Here is a 19,821-nt window from a genome sequence, read left to right as displayed (position 1 = left end):
GGATTAATGGTCACACTGGAAAACATTATGCTCATGTGACCTTTCCCAGAAAAAACATTGTTTGAACTTGAAAAGTACTGGGAAAGAGCCATCCCAAAGTACTCCCCAAAAACCACATTATTTCATTTTTTTCCCCACTGCACTGTGCTTTAAAAATTTCACCTGAGGTGGGGAACATGTGTAACTCTCTATTAGAATGTTAATACATGTCTATTATAGATTACTATATGAAGTGTGAAAAATCTAAAAGAAATATATAGGGGGATAACATGAACACTTGTAGGAATATGAAGGTGTTTTGCGATTTACAGACATACCAAAAGACAGGACAGGCCAAGCAGTACTTTGATATGGTGTTCTCTCAGGATTAGCTAGAGGAAAGTGTTAAGGAAGGCTTAAATAAGGTTTCTGGAAGACAGATTTTCATTATCATAAATTGGGAGAAGGAAGGAGAGAAAAAAAGAGCAAATCTTTCTGTAAATGGAGAAATATTCTGCTCCCTTTACTTTCATTTTGTGCTGATCTTAAAGATTCTCTCATGACCCAATCCTAGAGTTGTTCAAAATTCAGAACTGGGGTGTTCCATTTTGTGTGTTCTTTGAAGCAGATACTGACTTATTTATTATGAATGTGTACAGAGCTTAGCTCAATGGGACCCCGACCGGGTTGAGATTTCTAGGTAATATCAAAATATAAATAATAAATTATACAGTTTGTGCAAGGTTTCCCTCACCAAAATGATATTCAAGACTGGGTCAGAATTTCACAGATTCCTTCTTGTGCTGGATGAAAATCAAGTACTGAATGTTCTACAAGCTATTAATGATATTGGACTCTGCTATTCAGAAAGGATATACTTCAAACACTTCCAAATTATTTAGGTTTGAATGTATGTATATATTTGATAAAAACTGTTTTCACTCTATCATGTATTTCAATTTACAATATACACCAAGAACAATACATCCACTTCTGTAAATACGATCCACTGGTTCAGTCAGCCATTATAATAAAAGTACATAATGAACTAGCAATGTGGAGAGAGTGCTGGGTGGGGGTTTACAACCATGAAATCTGTTGTTACTGTGTAAACTTCAGCCTTTCTTGGAAGAATCACTGGGGCACACTTCCTCCACACTCATCTTTCAAAGATTCTGCATTGTGAACTTCCTGCCTGAGAATGCTGGACTTCTAGAGCCTTTAAATTCTGACCTACGTTTTTGCCAGAGAAGAGAGACATTGCTAGAAAATCAATGAGAAGCACTCCATCCCTCCAAGAGGTGTGTATTCTGTCTCTTCAATGCTCTCAGCCCCTGGTATACATACACTGCACAACTACTAGATTGGTGGCCAGCCCCACTTCTAGACCAAACTATATACATTTAACAATGTTTCTGATACTTTGTTCCATAAAAAGTAGAGTTGTCACTTTTGGAAATTAAGCTCTGATGGAAGACAAGACTGTTGGGCAATATATGTTAAACTGCTTAATTTTATTTCTTTCAAAATACTAACAGAAAGAAATGAACGTTTTAAAATGAAAAAAAGCATTGAAAAGTCCCAGCTCCTAGGTGCCATTGTAACGCCGACAGACCCCAGTAGTCAGCAGGCAGGATTGAACCTGGGATCTCTGGAGCTTAGTGCATGAGCCAAAAGCCATATGGCTGTTAACTAAGGCTGTAGAGCAGACACTCACTCTCTCTCTCAAAGTGGTCTCCATGCCACTAGATGGGACAGAACACCACAGCCAGTAGGTGTGTGGGTTACACCATCACACACACAACTCATTATTGTATTCAATATTTTAGGTGTTTGGGGGGAAAAAACCACATGCAAATCATTTCCTCTATAGATGAAAAAATGCAAGGGATTGACTGAACAGCTCATACACAATGAATCATGCAGGTGAATATCTGGGCAACGATGTTAACAATTCCTTTGGTATAGAAAAAAGCCACAAATCAAATTCAGTTCAATTTGTTCCACACCAAAGGCTATGCTAGCAGCAGTATTTTCTACACTGGTAGCTCTGTAGCAGCAGGAGAGCAATAAATAGCATGAAATTTCATCACAGCCAGCGTCCATGATTCTGTGTGTTGACTGAAATTAGACCTTTCTGACTAAGAAAAATGGAAGTAATCATGTACATTTAAATGTTGAACATGCCTTCAACTACAGTGCTAAGTGCTTGTCTACATGGGAACATCCAGGAAAGTGAATCCGAACTAACAAACTGTGTGAATTTGGCTTTGTTAAGCTGCATAAAATCCCTGTGTGGATACTGTTATTGAGAATTAAAGTGGCCTTAATATGGTTTAGTTGAATTCACTAAGTGAACTAAACTAAACTGAGTACAAACCCACCTGAAACCAGTGAGTATGCCCTCAGCACAGCTCAGCCCTGCCTCTGCTACTGCTACCCATACAACCGCAACTACACTGCTGTTTACACTCATGCTAGGTTGATGAAAGCAAATGCTAATGTGTACACAAGCAAGGGAATCACACACCCCTAACTCACAGTGTAGACAAAGACAACTTGAGCCTTCCTAATGACCTAGTAATAATGCTATGCAATGTGCCATAGGAAACATTGCAAACTCAAATCTAATCTGTTTCCTGAGATGGGCTGCCAAAGAAGCTCTAGCCTTTCAGGATGGGGTGCAGCAAGTTCTTCTCATTGCTTATAACCCTGAGATTTGATTAAATGATGTAAATAAGCTCTAAAGTGAGACACAGACAGTCCTGCTTAACTAGAAAGATTGTGTATGTGATGTTGACCCTTGAGAAAGTGAGGGGAAATTTTGGGGTGCTACAGGCCTGATCCTGTGTGGTGGTAAGTGCAGTTGACTTCTATGAAAGTAAAAGATTCAGCACTTTATACAATCTGCTCCAAATGCACTGGAATGGACTGCACAAAGAACAATTCATTTAGATGTGGGCTTACTCAAAAAGATCACCAGTTTGATGTTACTTGTACTTTTCAAAGCCAGTTTAGTTTACATAATGAAAAAATGTAAATAAAATTTATATGCAATTTTATCCCATTTTAATTTTAAGTGCTTTAAAATATCTAAAGGACTGCAGCTCAATATGATGCTCCTGGTAATTAACTTTAGAACAACTGAATAATCTTTATCAGAGTTAAAGAGCACATAATCACAAATATGAAAGATGTAGTGTAGTAATATTGACTGGACTTGCACAATAAAACATACATGTAAGAAAGTGCAGTATCCCTTTTCTCAATTTTAGACCACCTTACAGTACAGTATGTAATGTAACTCCTCACTTAAAGTCGTCCCGATTAACTTTGTTCATTGTTACGTTGCTGATGAATTAGGGAACAAAGTTGTGCAATGCTCCCTTAAAATGCTGTTTGGCAGCCGCCTGCTTTGTCCACTGCTTGCAGGAAGAGCAGTCCATTGCAGCTAACTTGTGGGGGCTTGGAACCAGGGTGGACCGGCAGCCCCCTTATCAGCTCCCTGCTCTCTTAAGTTCCCTATGCAGCAGCCGCTCAGCAGGCTATCAATTGCAGGCAGTTCAGCTGTCCCTCCTCCCTACTGCCATGTGAGTGCTCCTGCCCTCTGCCTTGGAGTTGCGGAGGGGGAGAGAAGGGGAGCTAATGTCAGGGTGTCCCCCTCCCCCCTGCTTCTGCCCCCCACTTATCCCTTCTCCTTATAGAGCAGGGTGGGGACACAACAGGGCTCAGGACAGAGGGAGCTTGCTGGCCGCAGCTGCTGTCTCAACTTCCTGATATACTTAAAAAGGCAGTGTACTTAGAGTGGGGTCAGTGTACTTAAAGGGGCAATGAGCATCTCTCTCCCTCATACACATGGTGTGCGTCTCCCCTCCGTCCATACGTGCTGCCTTGCAGAGTGTGAGGCTACATTAACAACGTGTTAGCATTCGGCTGAGGCCTCTATGGTTAATTCATCATTTAGCAGTAAGGCATCCCCTGGGAAATATCCCACCCTCTTCCACCCTCTGACTTGACCACCTTTAAAACTTATACTGTGTGTGTGTGTACATATATATGTGTGTGTGTGTGTGTGTGTGTGTGTGTGTGTGTGTGTGTGTGTGTGTGTGTGTGTGTGTGTGTATTATATATAAAAATATAGTTTCTTGTCTGGTGAAAAAAATGTCCCTGGAACCTAACCCCTCCCCCCCATTTACATTAATTCTTATAGGGAAATTGGATTCGCTTAAAGTCGCTTTTTTCAGGAACATAACTACAACACTAAGAGAGGAGTTACTATATTTTGAACCGTTTCTAAATGCCTCCCAATTTCTAATGAAGATGTATAGTGCACTTGCATTTGGATTCCAGAGAGCTATTAAATGTTTTTACGTAAGTCTTCCGAGGACTATTGTTTGGATAGATTAATTGTTTGCAAAAGAAATAGGCTACTGAAGGGCATAATAACTATATTTTACCTCCAATCAGATAAAGCCTTAGTTTAAAAAAGAAGAACTGCCTCTTGCATATTTCATTACCTTAAGTGTTCTCTGGTCCTTGCCGAACAATAAAATCTTATGGGTATTTGACACTTTGCCTTTTTTTTTTTTTTTTTGGCACACAGGCATAGAGTTAGAGCAAAGAAATACATATATTTGAATTTGTCATGCCATGGAATTCCACTGCCACCACTAAGTTATTCTCTGACAGGATTTTAAAATAGAGAAACTGAAGTGTCTTATCTTTGATAGTCCTTATATAATACTTCTCCCTCAAGCATCAAACACATTTGTAAAATTAAGACATTAATTTTGTATTTCACATGGATTATTTCACTAGAATTTGCCAAAATAAAGACTAATGTCTACACAAGCTCAAATAATTCAGAGTATGTTAGAAACACAGAAAAATATTCTGTTCAATAGAAAAACATTTGACAGAAATATAGATCAAATTTTAATTTTTCAGAAAAGGGATAGTGCATATCTAACATACATAGCCTTAAATAAATACAAACCCTGATAAAAAGAAAGCAGCATGCCAGATATCTCTGAAGACGGCGCCAATACTGTAAGAGGTGCTTGTACCGTAGCTCTGCACTGTTCCCTCCTGCGTGTTATCTGTGGTACTAGAGCCATCTCCTTCCCTATGTACTTCCAAATGTGCTGCTTTCCTTAATTTCCTTCATCAGAAGAGATTAAAATTGGAAGGCATCTTCATAAATGTAATCCATTAGCTCTATAATGTGTTCAGCAATTTTTGTAAGCATGCAAAATATGAGACTTTTCAAAATATATTTTAATCTAGTAATTTACCATTTTGCTTTAATAAATATTTTAAAACATTTAGCACATTAGAACTGTCCATTTTCATTATATAATTTCTTCTAAACAAAAATGTAATTTCAATAAACACTAAAGGCTCAAACCCGAAAAATTACTGTTGAGTAGTCCCACCAATTTCAACAGGATTACTCATAGTAGTAAACCAATTCACTTAAGTGTTGGCAGGATGGGGCCTATGTTGGTGGTTGCACTGTTATTCTTTTAATTTGTGCCTCCAACAGGAAGATTATTGATCAGTATTGAATACTGAATAATACAAAGTTTATAGTCATATTTACAGAACAGTCTCTACCAATATTTAGTAACAAACAATTTGAAGCAAAAGGTAAGGTTCAATACATAGCCAAATAAAGGTAAAATCACAAGACTAAAGTTTTTAACAGCCACTTTTAAAGATTAGTAAACATATAAACAGTACTCAAATTTCTTACAAGACAATGCATAACATCATACTCTATAGTAGACAAAACCTTGCAAATTGGTTCAGAGATTGTATATTCCAAAATAATTTCATGTACTCATGAACCTAACTCATAGAAAACATTTTAGTATAGACTGTACCTTCTTCTTTTACCCCCTGTGCTAGGTGGTGGTTTAGGAGTTCGTGTTGAAACAATCTGGCAATGCACAGTTCCAAGTAGCAACATTAGCCATATTGGCCCAATTACTTCAGTCAAAGGTATGTTATGTGGGCTTGCTGCTGTATAGAATAATACTATTGCGGTAACTGCAAAAAGGGGAAAAAAAATATTCAATTCAAAGTCTGAATTGTCTTGAAATACTCTATTGGTCAACAAACATGGATATTTCACAAAATTAAAAAACTGTTCACATCTGTAGAGATCTTTTTACACATCCTAACTGCTCTTCACCTAACTCACTCAAGCTAAATATATCCTCTGATACAACTTGCATTGCTAAATGACAGGTTGCAGATTCTACTCTAATCTTAGAAGTAGAACCACACCCATTCTGATATCTTAATTATATGCTGCAAATATAGATGTCATTTCTGACCCAGACACATGGAAACAATTTCCAGGTCTGGTGATCTCAGAGGTTAATTGGAAGAAATCTTTAAATATGATTACTATAAGAATTAAAAATTACTTACAACTATAGGACAGTATCACTTATTCATACTGTCACATCTATTACAAATTTATTTTCTTCTGTATGTAGACCACAGCATGTTTACACATTTTGGAATTGTAATAAAATGGATCAATGCATTTGATTTTATGGGACATTTTTGATTATATCTCAAACACCACATGAGCCCTCTGAACTAGAATGTCAGCTTGTTACATGGAAAATGTCTTGGTAAAACTATTTCTTACAGTTGGTCAGAAGAAACCTATATAAACTGAATATTCATGTATGAAGAAATGTGTCACCTGTGAAAACATTTAAACTAGAAAGTGTTCATGCTTCCAAGAAACTTCTTGAGGTGCATGAGCTCATGCAATCCAACACTCAGAATAAAACTCATATATAATTTATTAAAACTGGCCTCTGTGCTGAAAGTTATGAACAAACTCATTTCTTTAGAAACAGCAAATATCGACTGAATAGGAGATGACAGGATCAAACCTGATCATACAGCCACAGTGAACATTTTTTTCATTTTACATTTCCTAGTTGCTCGTCTTCTAGAGTTAAGTAAAACATATTGTACATCTACAGAGAAAGATTTCTCTAATTCTGTCAGAGTCCTATCACCCACATTGTCAGATGCAACGAAAGCAGATGTGGACAGTACACTTTCCCCTGCTGCTATGACAAAAAGATATGGTGACACAAGTAAGTGTCTTTAATTCCCTTTGGAAAGAAGGCACAAGTCCATGTACCACAGCTATCTTGGCCATGCTTGGGCAATAAGTATCCTGGCTGATCATCTTCACAATCTTCCATATTTAGGTGACCAGATGTCCCGTTTTTATAGGTACAGTCCCATTTTTGGGGACTTTCCATATACAGGGTCCTATTACCACCCACTCCCTGTCCCAATTTTTCACAGTTGCTATCTGGTCACCCCATCCACATGAGAGATAATGGTCAGAAAGCATACATCAGCTCTGTACCCCAATGTAGCAGGAATGTATCTGTTAGAGAGTGAGCATCTGCTGCTGCTCTTGAACAAAAAGAAGGGTACTTAGTGTTAAATCTTCTGTAAACAGATCTTTATCTGAAGTACCCCAAAGTAGCTATGAAGCCCCGAAGTACCATTTGTGCATCTGGGAAAAGTCTCTGTAGTTGGTCCACTGACTCATTGAGAGACCCTGCCACCTCTAATATACTGTTATACTGTCTGTGGCCGCTTGAACCACTGATCTTTGCACTGGAGTACTGAATGATCTGACCAGAGAAAGGAATGATCCGAGTGCCAACAAACTGCTCTTAACTCCAGAACACGGATATGAAGGCAAGACTCCCGGTGATTCCAGAGACCTCTTGTTAAAAATCTCCAATTAGAGGCACAGGGGCACAGATACACCTACAGTGGAGCACACATAGGGACACTACTCGAAGAAGAGCTTTTGGATGCATCTGTTCAGCCCTGGATCCAGGATGGGATGAAGACCTCCATCTTCCTTTGGAATTAGAAAATAGTGGGAGTAGGAACCCCAGTTTTTGAGATTTTCCTGAACCTCCTCTACTGCTCCATCCATTAATAGAGTGTAGGATTTCTATTCTTAACACCAGTTTGAAAGAAGGATCCATGAAAAGAGAGGGAGGAGACGCTGATCTGGAGGGAAGATTTCAAACTGTCCTTTTATAATATCCAAAACCCATTTGTCTACAGTATCTTTTGCCACTTGCTGTAAACATGACAAAGAGTCTCCAATTGTTCAGGGAACTGAATTCAAGGTTGTTTTGTTGCTCTTGAACTTCATGTCACACCTGCACTTTAACTGCAGGTACAGAAGTAATGGAGGACAAATTCCTTTCTCTCATCATGGATTTAAAGGGACATCTTTTATATTGCTACTGAGAAGCCGTGACTGCCATTGTTGCTGCCGGTAGTGTTGTCTGCCTTTGTTGAAATACAAAGATGAAGAATAAGGTGGACAATGTTGCCTTTGCTATTTGCCTTTGCTATTTGAAAGCAGGTATAGGAATTTCCCTCTTAAAAGGTTGCAAGAAACCCTGATGTATAACTGTTGATCCTATCTCTTTCATTTTCTCTAAGAGTCCATTTGTTTTAGAACTAAAAAGTCCATCCCCTTCAAGTGCAAGGTCTTCAATTTTTGACCTTGTTTCAAAGATTAATTTTAATGTAACATGCATGATACTGTAGTAAATTCTTCTAAATGAAGATGGCCATTATCTTTGAAAACTCATGGTGACCCGAGGAAGTCCCCGACGACTGGAAAAAGGCTAATGTAGTGCCCATCTTTAAAAAAGGGAAGAAGGAGGATCCTGGGAACTACAGGCCAGTCAGCCTCACCTCAGTCCCTGGAAAAATCATGGAGCAGGTCCTCAAGGAATCAATTCTGAAGCACTTAGAGGAGAGGAAAGTGATCAGGAACAGTCAGCATGGATTCACCAAGGGCAAGTCATGCCTGACTAATCTAATTACCTCCTATGATGAGATAACTGGCTCTGTGGATGAGGGGAAAGCGGTGGACGTGTTGTTCCTTGACCTTAGCAAAGCTTTTGACATGGTCTCCTACAGTATTCTTGCCAGCAAGTTAAAGAAGTATGGGCTGGATGAATGGACTATAAGGTGGATAGAAAGTTGACTAGATTGTCGGGCTCAACGGGTAGTGATCAATGGCTCCATGTCTAGTTGGCAGCCGGTATCAAGTGGAGTGCCCCAAGGGTAGGTCCTCGGGACGGTTTTGTTCAATATCTTCATATATGATCTGGAGGATGGTGTGGATTGCACCCTCAGCAAGTTTGCAGATAACACTAAACTGGGAGGAGAGGTAGATACGCTGGAGGGTAGGGATAGGATACAGAGGGCCCTAGACAAATTAGAGGATTGGGACAAAAGAAATCTCATGAGGTTCAACAAGGACAAGTGCAGAGTCCTGCACTTAGGACGGAAGGACACCATGCACCGCTACAGACTAGGGACCGAATGGCTCGGCAGCAGTTCCAAAGAAAAGGACCTAGGGGTTACAGTGGACGAGAAGCTGGTATGAGTCAACAGTGTGCCCTTGTTGCCAAGAAGGTCAATGGCATTTTGGGATGTATAAGTAGGGGCATTGCCAGCAGATCGAGGGACGTGATCGTTCCCCTCTATTCGACATTGGTGAGGCCTCATCTGGAGTACTGTGTCCAGTTTTGGGCCCCACACTACAAGAAGAATGTGGAAAAATTGGAAGACGTCCAGCGGAGGGCAACAAAAATGACTGGGGACTGGAACACATGACTTATGAGGAGAGGCTGAGGGAACTGGGATTGTTTAGTCTGCGGAAGAGAAGAATGAGGGGGGGATTTCATAGCTGCTTTCAACTTCCTGAAAGGGGGTTCCAAAGAGGATGGATCTAGACTGTTCTCAGTGGTAGCTGATGACAGAACAAGGAGTAATGGTCTCAAGTTGCAGTGGGGGAGGTTTAGGTTGGATATTAGGAAAAACTTTTTCACTAGGAGGGTGGTGAAACACTGGAATGCGTTACCTAGGGAGGTGGTGGAATCTCCTTCCTTAGAGGTTTTTAAGGTCAGGCTTGACAAAGCCCTGGCTGGGATGATTTAGTTGGGGATTGGTCCTGCTTTGAGCAGCGGGTTGGACTAGATGACCTCCTGAGGTCCCTTCCAACCCTGATATTCTATGATTCTATGAAGCGTATATACATTTATTCAATATTTTAAAAAAAGGAAGGTCCATTTGTGGATATTTGTTGGGACACATATTTGCATGGTTTTACAGCATGTTAACATACTTTTAATCTGATTTTAGGTTAGTGAACATATTACACGAAAAAATACACCCAACTATCCCCGGACTGCATCTATCCAGAGTAAAATCTCTCCAGTGATTTAAAATATACCCAGAATGCACAGCTAATTATAGATCCTAAATGCAACATTAATTATGAATTTTAAATACACTTAGAAACAGGGTATACATAAAGGCAAGCAAAAGGAAATAGTACTGGGAAGTGGAACTAGAAATTTAGGCAGCAGCGAAAAATGGTGGAGAAGAGCTACTGGAAGGGTGCTGATGAGGTTATTTTCCTCAGGGCTCAGAGTTCTAGCATTCCCTGGATGTTCAGAAAACTCTTTAATATTCATATTCATCACAGAGAGAATGAAAGCACAGCACAGATTTCACTGTTCAAGTGGAAGGGGAGCTAGAATGGCTTTAAGCCTCCATTATGCCCTCCCAATCCTGGGTTGTTCCATTCCCCCCTGTGTAATCTGAAGCCTCTCCCTGATGCCTACTGGCCACAATGCCGTGTGCTGCCATCAACGCTCTTCCCCACATTTGTCAGGACTTACGAGGGGGTCTTTGGAAAGCAGACTTTAGCTGGGGTAAGCTGTGTAAATTAAAGGTGCATTATTAGGACTGCTCAGCATTTTGAAAATACTGTATCTTGTCAGTACTGAGTGAACTTGACAAGATACAGTATTTTCAAGATTGTTAAAAACAAATGTTTGCTGTTATATTATCTTATTATCCAATTATACCTTGTAGAAGGTAAAGAACAAGCAGCCAGAAAAATATGACGTTTGATGTCACTTGTAACCACCACCTATAGAAGAATGGAAAGAAAACTACTCGAACAATTCCTTTTCGGGTCAGAGAGGTCCAAGGACTTTCAGGTTTTGCTTTAGCAAAGGCAGATCCTAAAATTAAAAAGACAACAAATGTTATTCTTAAATACACTTATCTAATAAAGTTCTGATTATCATTTTAGTACAATATAATCACAAAGCTGTCTTGTGTATAAATGCATCCATATAGTACATATATATACACACACATGCACCAACCAGGTTGTATAAAGGCAACCTACTTCAGGATTCAAAATTTCAAATCCACCTCCAGTACCTCTTAGAATAAAGCAATCATTAAGGATTTTTGTTGAAAAGTGAAAGTTTATTTTCAACTGCATGATTTTATTTTGCTCTATTAGAATAAAGTTACTCCTATGTGTTATGGATAACTTAGTTTTTCTACCTGAATTACCTAAAACATATTACAAATAGTCAAATGACCAGGAATTTAAGATTTACATAGACTTGGCTAAAGATACATTTTATGGACACAACTGTTAAATACACTAGCAAACACACACTTTTGGAGACTTCCGGTAGTAATGTGCTAGACTGTATGGGCAACATCGGAATGCAATTTTCTCATGTGCTAAAACTTTATATTTCCATATAACGTTCCTAGATTCTGTGGATATCACAGTGTCATCCACGGTCAGCATTTTGAAACCAAAGAATCTTTCACTAAGATACTGAAAAGCAAATAACGTAATAAAATAATCAGGGCTTGAAAAATCCACTTGCTAGTGGTGAGAGAAGCTTTTCCTGATGAATGTGGTTTCTAAGCCATCAATTTCTGCAGAATCACAGCAGTCAAGAAACGCTATGCATTGTGATAGGGTAGAGTATCAAAGATCTCTTTCCTCCTCCCCTTAACTCTTCCCAAGAAGTTCTGTGGGGGTCGCAAAGAAACAGAAACAAAGCACCCTTAACAACAAATTGAGAAGGATGAAAGTCCAAGTTTACCAGTTATCTACTAACTAGGCAGAGGCTGATACTTGAAGCCACTAAGCAGGGTCCAGGGACAACACCGTGGTGGAAATCCCAACACCTTCTCTTTTCCCAGAAAATTGATGCGACAGGGGATGGGTTTCCCACCAGTGTGATGCCCCTGGACCTTGTTGGTGGAAATCCCACCCTTATTTTTCATGTCTACATCTGGCTAATATTTAAAACTGGATAGCAGATGTCTGGTTAGTGTTTCAAGCCTAAACAGATACTTTAATAGACATAATCCTATTAAAAAAAAGAATATGTTAGTGAGGAGATAAAAATGTGAGCATACATAGGATCCATATCTTCTATATGGAAAAATCAGGAACAATAAAATATCCTTCCCTGCACCCGTAACGATAAATCTGTTTCTACCTTACACCAATGGGAAAGGTTTGGAAGTCTTGGCACTAGTTTAAGACGTCAGAAGCAACTATTTGTTACATTATTTTAGCAGGTAGTATGTTCATTGTACTTAGTTCAACCATGGTCATAATTAATTGTACATTTTATGCATTTGTTCGTATACATGTAGAATAGTTTTTCCTAAAAAAAAAAAAAAATTGCATTTTTAAAAAAAATCATCAGAAATAAAGAGGTTTTTTCCAGGATCCACAAAATCTTGCTTAAAAGCACTGTACCTCGATATATAGCTCTACATTTTGGTTAATTAAAACAAAAGGAATTTTCCATCATGATACATGTGCTTTACTGAAGGGCATAATAATAAATGTATGTGTAAGAGGGGGATAATTATACTTCCTTTTTTAAAAACACAGATCTATTGATGAAAAGCACTAGATAAGAACTTAGTAGTATTATTATTGGCAGTCTGCTGCAATGCCTAACCCTGTGAATTAATTCTAGAATTTCTCAGGGTGGCTGACCCCCGTAACTGAAGTAGGTCCATCTTCCCTATGCCAGAACAGTTGCTCCTAGTTGGGCAAATTAAGGGGGCAGGGCTGCACCTGCAGTTACAAAGGTCAGACAGAGAGCCAGTGATGCAGAAATGGCTGAGAGAGAGCTAGGAAGATGCAGGAAGCAGAACTGCCTGGGAAGGGAAGAAGTGAGAACCTAAAATGTAAATGGTCCGCTGCAGAACTGTTTGTGTAAGTTTGGATAATAAACCTGCCTGAGAGATACTGTGGGTGTGGTAATGAGTCCATAGCAAGTTGAGGAGAAGCCGTTCTTCTAATACATGGAAGAGAAGGCTAGCACTGAAATTGGCCCCGGTACAGAGGAGAGCGAAGAGGATTACTGGTGCCAAGAAAAAAAAAAAGGGAAATTGAAGCCCTAGCATTGACTGAGCCCACCTAGTTTGGCTGATTAAGGAAGATGGAGGAGATGATACATCTATTGATGATAGCACAGCAACAACAGGAACAGCAAAGACCCAAGCTATGCTCCTACATTTGATAAACAGGCTAGAGAAGCAACAGAGGCACAACTTGCTGCTCAACAGCACTGGCTAGAGGCCCCCCTTCCAGCAACAGGAATGGCTACAGAAGCAGTTGGGTCAAGAGACCCAGGGGAACCTGCTTGGTGATGGCGAAGGAAGCTCAGGTCACCTAGTCCCTTGCCTGGTGAAGCCGGGCCAGACGATAACCCACAGGCCTTCCTCCATTCCTTGGAGACAGTGGCAAGTGCAATGGGCAGGAAGGAGTCAATTTGGATAGCCTACACAGCACTGTTCCTGATAGGCAAGTATTATACAGACAAAATTGCACAGGATCGTTTCAGGCGGCAAGACGTCACGTTTATTATAACACAATTTGACTTATGACCAATAACTAATATCTAATACCTATGTATACACACACACATATATCAAATACTCTGCAGCTGCTAGATTGTTACCAGTCCTGAATGTAGCTTGAGTTCGTGGCCTGGGTTCGTAGCTTGTGGCGGCTAACTGGCCAGGAAAGCCAGGCACAAGGAAGAGCTGGGTCTCTATTGGGCATGCACCAATGCCCTTCCATGTTGGCAGCAGAATGTTACCCTCCAAAGTCTTCCATCTCACCCATCCTTTTTGTAGGCTTTAGTTTGAATCCAGAGTCTATAGGTCTTGCTGTGTCACGCTGCCTCTGGGTTCGGTGTGATTGATCACCCTTCAATTGCAGACATGACTTTCAGCCTAGGACCTGGCTTTGATGTTTCTTCAACTGTACTTTTGTTCTTTTCTTTTTAGGGTGGACTCTTTCTTGCTTTGTCAGGGCCGTTGTCTACATCTTCAGCTGTTGGTGTTTACACTTTATTTCATCAGGACAGGCTGGGGCTGGAGGTTGATTCCATCATCCATACATACCTCACTCACACATCTAAACTACACTAATAAGATTACATCGGCTTTTGCAAAAATGAAGGTTGCAGCAAGCTTTTACAAAATGGAGTGAGCATTTTAAAATGGAGTTTGGGACAAGTTAAAATGGAGTTTGAGTTACAATATGGACAAGTGTAAGGAATGGCAAACAGTGAACAGAAGTTACAATGTTGAAACAGTGTAAGTTTCAGTGATTTAAGCAGCAATTGGATTGAAAGTGAAACTCATTTAGCCAGTTATTGGGGTAACCGGTTTTATGAATGAATGTTGTTTCATTCATAAAACTTTGCTTATGAAGTTATATTAATAAAGTGAACAATTAAAAACAATTTCATTGATCAGTTCTACACAAGGCACAGGCAGTATACCAAGCAGTAAGTGACAAGCAGATAGGCTCCTATCCTGGGGTGAAGGCTGCCATCTTAGATAGACTAGGACTGACTTCAGAAGTGTATAACAACGGTTTTGGGCTGAACCATTTCCATGGGGGCCATGATCACAGGTAGTGGTCACAGATTACAAGACCTCATGGCTTGGTGGCTATGTCCAGAGATCAGTTCAATTGAGAAAATCATGGACCAAATCATCCTGGAACAAATTTTTAAAAGGTCCTACTCAAGGGAGCTGATTTAGGCAATGCCAGCATATCTCAGTGTGGGAGGCAGTCAAATGGGCAGAAGCCTTCTCTGTGGCTGAAGGAGATGAGCAGCCTGAATGATATGGCAGAGTAAGAGTGACCCAGCAGGGTCACAAAATAGTCCCAGGGAAGCTCTCAAATAGCCCAAAACAGGGGGCTATTTGAGTAAGAGAAAGACCCAGTGAGGCAGAACTGACTGAGAGAAAGCTAGGAAGCTGCAGGACTGCCAGAGTTTGGGAGAAGAGACAGCAAGAGCCCAATATCTAAAGAGTGAGCTGAAGAATTTTTGTTTGTTTGTTTGTTTTAAGTTTGGACAATAAACCTGCCCAAAAGAGCGTAACCGTTAGTCTGTAACAAGCTGGGGAGAAGTCCTGCCTTGTTTCATAGGTCTACAGATGATAAAGCTTCCCAAGCATAACAGAGTAATACATTTTAGATGTTTCTAAATATAGCCTATACTCCAGACTTCTGAAGCAATGGACATTTACAGATATTATGACCACAAATCCCATGTCGTCTTATAGTTACAGTGCTTTTAAACAGATTTTTGTTCATATAATATTATGTATAAACTGTTACTGTAACACATATGACCCCTAGTCCTAGACCAGGACCTTATTATACTAGTTGCTATATAAACATAGAACGGAAAGGTGAAAATTTAACTGATTCCTGTTCTCAAATATAATTAATTTAATGCAAACGTATTTTAAGACATCTATTGAAAAGCATGAAGAGCTGTACAGTAAAACTAATATAAAACAAAAATAAAAACACCGACACATATATAGGACTATATATAGTCTGTTCCAACCAAAGGATCTGGTACAGGGCAAAACCCACCACCATTCAGGCAAGTCACTAACAAATGAGAGAGATCAATTCCCAGTTAACACAACCCCTAGGGATGAAAAGGAGGTAACAACATGTAAGAGAACAGAAGAGAGGGATGATGGTTCTAAAAGGATAGCCTGCCAAAAATAAATGGGATCTGCACCGCGTCAAAGACGGTCTCAGGAAGACTTGTTTCGAAGAGAGCTCCATAGCCTCAACTGAGACACTCCTGTCCCTGACCCAGTTGGAGAGTGAGCATGCCCTGCCTGATTTTAACTGTGGAGCAGAGGCGTAAGGTCACAGATGATTACGTCAGTACTTAGGGACTAACCTATGAGGGGCTTTATACAATACTATGACCTTGAATTGTTTCCGTTCTGATCATAATCTATGGATATTTCCACAGTGCCTAACACAATGGGGTCCTGGTCCAAGACTAGGGCTCCTAGATGGAACAATAATACAAATAAAATAAATAAATAGCTCTGCAGTGCTAGCCGCTCATATATTCCTGGGAAGAACTACTCCTCTGTAGATTTCACTTTCAAATACTTAACAAAATACCAATAAATCTGGTCCTTCAGCTTTATATTGCCAAAAACATTGCATTTCATGTTTCACTTAAAATAACTACAGGGTATTACAAGCTAACAACAATCCTTAGGTCTCTGAGTTTATTCACCCAAGGATATGGTTATTACTGAGTTAGCAGAAAATACTCATGCTATACTGAAATGGTCTCCACCTTCTTTCCCTTTCTTTGTTCCCAAAACCATTAGTCTTTTTTAAAATTGACTTGTGTTTATTTTTTATTGCTCCTTTACTTTGTACTCCCATCTTATCCTTTTAAAAAGTGAATGGGAGCAGCCCTCCAACAATTGAGACACTCCATCAATTGAGCTAGTCTGAAATGGGAACACAGGCACTTCTCAGGGGCACAGCTCAGTTTTCAAAACTCCTCAGAGCTCCTGTTGTGTCACATAGGGACCGGCCTCATTTTGCTGCCATCTCCTGATTCTGACTGACCCCTCACAGAGCCTCACAGGATTGCTCAGCATTTAGTATTTAAAAGGGAGTTGAAAGAGAGGAAGATGAAAAGAGGCGTTGGTGTGAAAAGAGGGGAGAAGGGAAGCTAAAAATATAGTAAAAGTTACTTATTGGGGTGGAGTGTGAACCTTCCCAGGGTCAAGGAGCAACAGAGATTCTGAAATCAGAGTGAGGCTGGTAAGTGACAGGGTGATATGCACATGTCTGTATAAGCATTTAGATTAGGAGTTCCAAAGGCAGCAGCCAGTCAGGACAAGGATTTGTACTCTGAGGCTAAGAGCTGTTATTAGCCAATAAGTATGATCACATACACCTGTTTTACAGGCAAGAAATAACTATACAACATCTCCAAACCCCTTCTCAGACTATGCTCAAGCTTACTCCTTGAAGTGCCCTTATCAGGATTTCTTGAACTTTCCTCTGAAGTTTCTTAAAATGGACACTATCAGATAGAAAACAATTAGTAATTGTTTCCTCTTTTCTTAAGCCTACAGCTATAATAAATCTACATGATCTACTACAGCTACAATTTAAGGAAACTAAACTGATTTAATTTTAATTTCGATGTAAATAGGAGACAACTGTTTTCTGGTGATATATGCTATTATGTGCCATCAATGCCCCTCTGCCATGTACACTGGCCAAACCAGACAGTCTCTACGCAAAAGAATAAATGGACACAAATCTGACATCAAGAATCATAATATCCAAAAACTGGTAGGAGAACACTTCAGCCTCTCTGGCCACTCAGTAAAAGACTTAAGGGTGGCAATTCTGCAACAGAAAAGCTTCAAAAACAGACTCCAACAAGAAACTGCTGTGTTTGAATTAATATGCAAACTAGATACCATTAACTTGGGTTTGAATAGAGACTGGGAGTGGCTGGGTCATTACACATATTGAATCTATTTCCCCATGCAAGTATCCTCACACCTTCTTATCAACTGTCTAAATGGGCCATCTTGATCATCACTACAAAAGTTTTTTTTCTCCTGCTGATAATAGCTCATCTTAATTAATTAGCCTCTTACAGTTTGTATGGCAACTTCCACCTTCTCTGTATCTATCTATATCTATCTTACTATATGTTCCATTCTATGCATCTGATGAAGTGGGCTGTAGCCCACGAAAGCTTATGCTCTAATAAATTTGTTAGTCTCTAAGGTGCCACAAGTACTCCTGTTCTTTTAGCCATAGGGTTTCTTCTCATTTTTATAGTTATACTCCACTCTTCTGCTGCAAGGCTATCAGGATAAAGGCAATTATTTTTATAACTGTCCCCATAAGGTCAAATTACTGACAAATTCAGCATTTACTAGCTCAAGCCCTACCTCTTACAAGATCAACATCTATGAGGTCTGGCTTCACGTGTCCTGTTTTCTTTGGCTTGTTCCTCAGACCCTGTAATATGCAAAAAATATTAGAACATAAACACCAAAACAGAAGATATACATTAGCTAAAAATAGGAATGGGGTCAGTAATTGTCTTTCACTTTTTTTGAAAAAATTGAAGAAAATGCCAAATTCACAATTTGAAATCTAAAGTAACAAGTATTCCAAAGAACAATGTACCAGGTATTAAATAAAAACAATGTGTTAAAGTAAAGCCACGATGGGATATAAAAACATTTTACAACTAATCGGATAATGTAATGAAAATTAATCAATTACTGCCCCCTTAGGGTGAGATTTTCAGTAGTGCCTAAAAATTCTTATTGACTACGATAATGCAAAATACTATACACACATTTGCCAGAGTTAGTAATATACTTGGATTGTGGTTTACTATAATTTTCCTTATTTAAAACACTACACCCTTTTTCTCTTTAATTGCAATCTATATATATACTATGTAGCTTTTAGTTCTCAAAGGAGTACCAGCTAAAACAACTGATGACAAACAACGTTGTGCTCGGCAATCTGCAGGTCAACGGCAACCTCTTTTTAAGATTGCTAAATCCCAGTGCCAGAAAGGGGTAATAAGTTTTCCTGACAGGTAACAAGGATCTGCCATAAAAAGGCAGAGCTAGGCAAAGGAAGGTGGTCTTTTTGCTCCACCAGTGGAACACACATACCCATTATTAAGTGACTGTCCCACAAGAGATTGCTCAGTTCAACACTTGCTTTTTCAAGCCTTAGAAAACTATTCATGTATTATGGTTAAGGCTCCGTGTTAGTCACGGAGGTCACGGATTCCACGACTTTCCATGACCTCTGCAGCAGCCCAGTGCAGCTGGACCGGAAGCTGCTCGGGAAGCCCCTGGGCTGGTCGCACTGGCTGCTGCTGGGGGAGTCTTGGGCCCCCCCACCCCCCAGCAGCAGGAGTTGGGGGGGGGACCTCAGGGCTGGGGATTGGGGTGCGGGGCAGTGCTTTCCAGGAGGGAACTCCCCTCCCTCAGCTCCTAGCTCCACATGCTGCCTCCGCCCGCAGGCACTGTCCCTGCAGCTCCCATTGTCGCGGTTCCCAACCAATGGGAGTTGCAGGACTGGGGCTTGGGGTGGAGCAAAGGCAGCACATGTAGCTTGGGGCTGGGTAGGGAGCTTGCCCCAGCCCCACCGACATCCCTCTGCACTTCCCAGGCCACAACTCTCCCCCCAAGTTTTAGTCAGGGGTATATAATAAAAGTCATAGACAGGTCAGTCTGTGAATTTCTGTCCATGACTTTTACTAAAAATACCCGTGACTAAAACAGACTTAATTATGGTTCATTTGTTTTCTGAAATTTGAGGTCAATTACATTGGCCATATTACATGGATATGGACTCAATGGAGTACAGTTTTTACAGATTGAGAGTTAATATGTTGTTCTCAAAAGATAGCAGGTTAGTGATGTGGAATTACCATCAGGGATGGTTGAACCTTATCCTTCTGCAATTCTTTTTAAACTGATGAATAAACTGCAGTTGCCTTTGTAAAACATTTAAGTTTTTATTTTCAAGAATGTCAATTTCATTCATAA

The 19,821-nt window shown here is 39.9% G+C and overlaps 1 protein-coding gene across 9 annotated transcripts in view; it reads right to left on the bottom strand.

Moving 5' to 3' along the window:
• The window catches only part of PHTF2 (putative homeodomain transcription factor 2), a 180,945-nt gene that overhangs the window by 69,696 nt on the left and 91,428 nt on the right, over positions 1-19,821 (bottom strand). For 6 of the 9 annotated variants that reach the window (XM_007063795.4, XM_037889224.2, XM_027826238.3 and 3 more), the window contains 4 exons: positions 18,193-18,262; positions 10,944-11,102; positions 5,865-6,030; positions 4,976-5,140 (listed from right to left, as the gene is read on the bottom strand). In XM_007063795.4, coding sequence (XP_007063857.3) covers positions 4,976-5,140; positions 5,865-6,030; positions 10,944-11,102; positions 18,193-18,262 — 560 coding nt within the window. The remainder of the gene's footprint in view (positions 1-4,975; positions 5,141-5,864; positions 6,031-10,943; positions 11,103-18,192; positions 18,263-19,821) is intronic. The other 3 variants (XM_043552161.1, XM_043552155.1, XM_037889225.2) reach the window with 1 other exon arrangement.

This window comes from Chelonia mydas, chromosome 1 (genome assembly GCF_015237465.2).
Source record: "Chelonia mydas isolate rCheMyd1 chromosome 1, rCheMyd1.pri.v2, whole genome shotgun sequence".
NCBI classification, from domain to species: domain Eukaryota; kingdom Metazoa; phylum Chordata; order Testudines; family Cheloniidae; genus Chelonia; species Chelonia mydas.
Note: the sequence above shows the minus strand (reverse complement) of the source record. Positions and strands in the feature narration are given on the sequence as shown.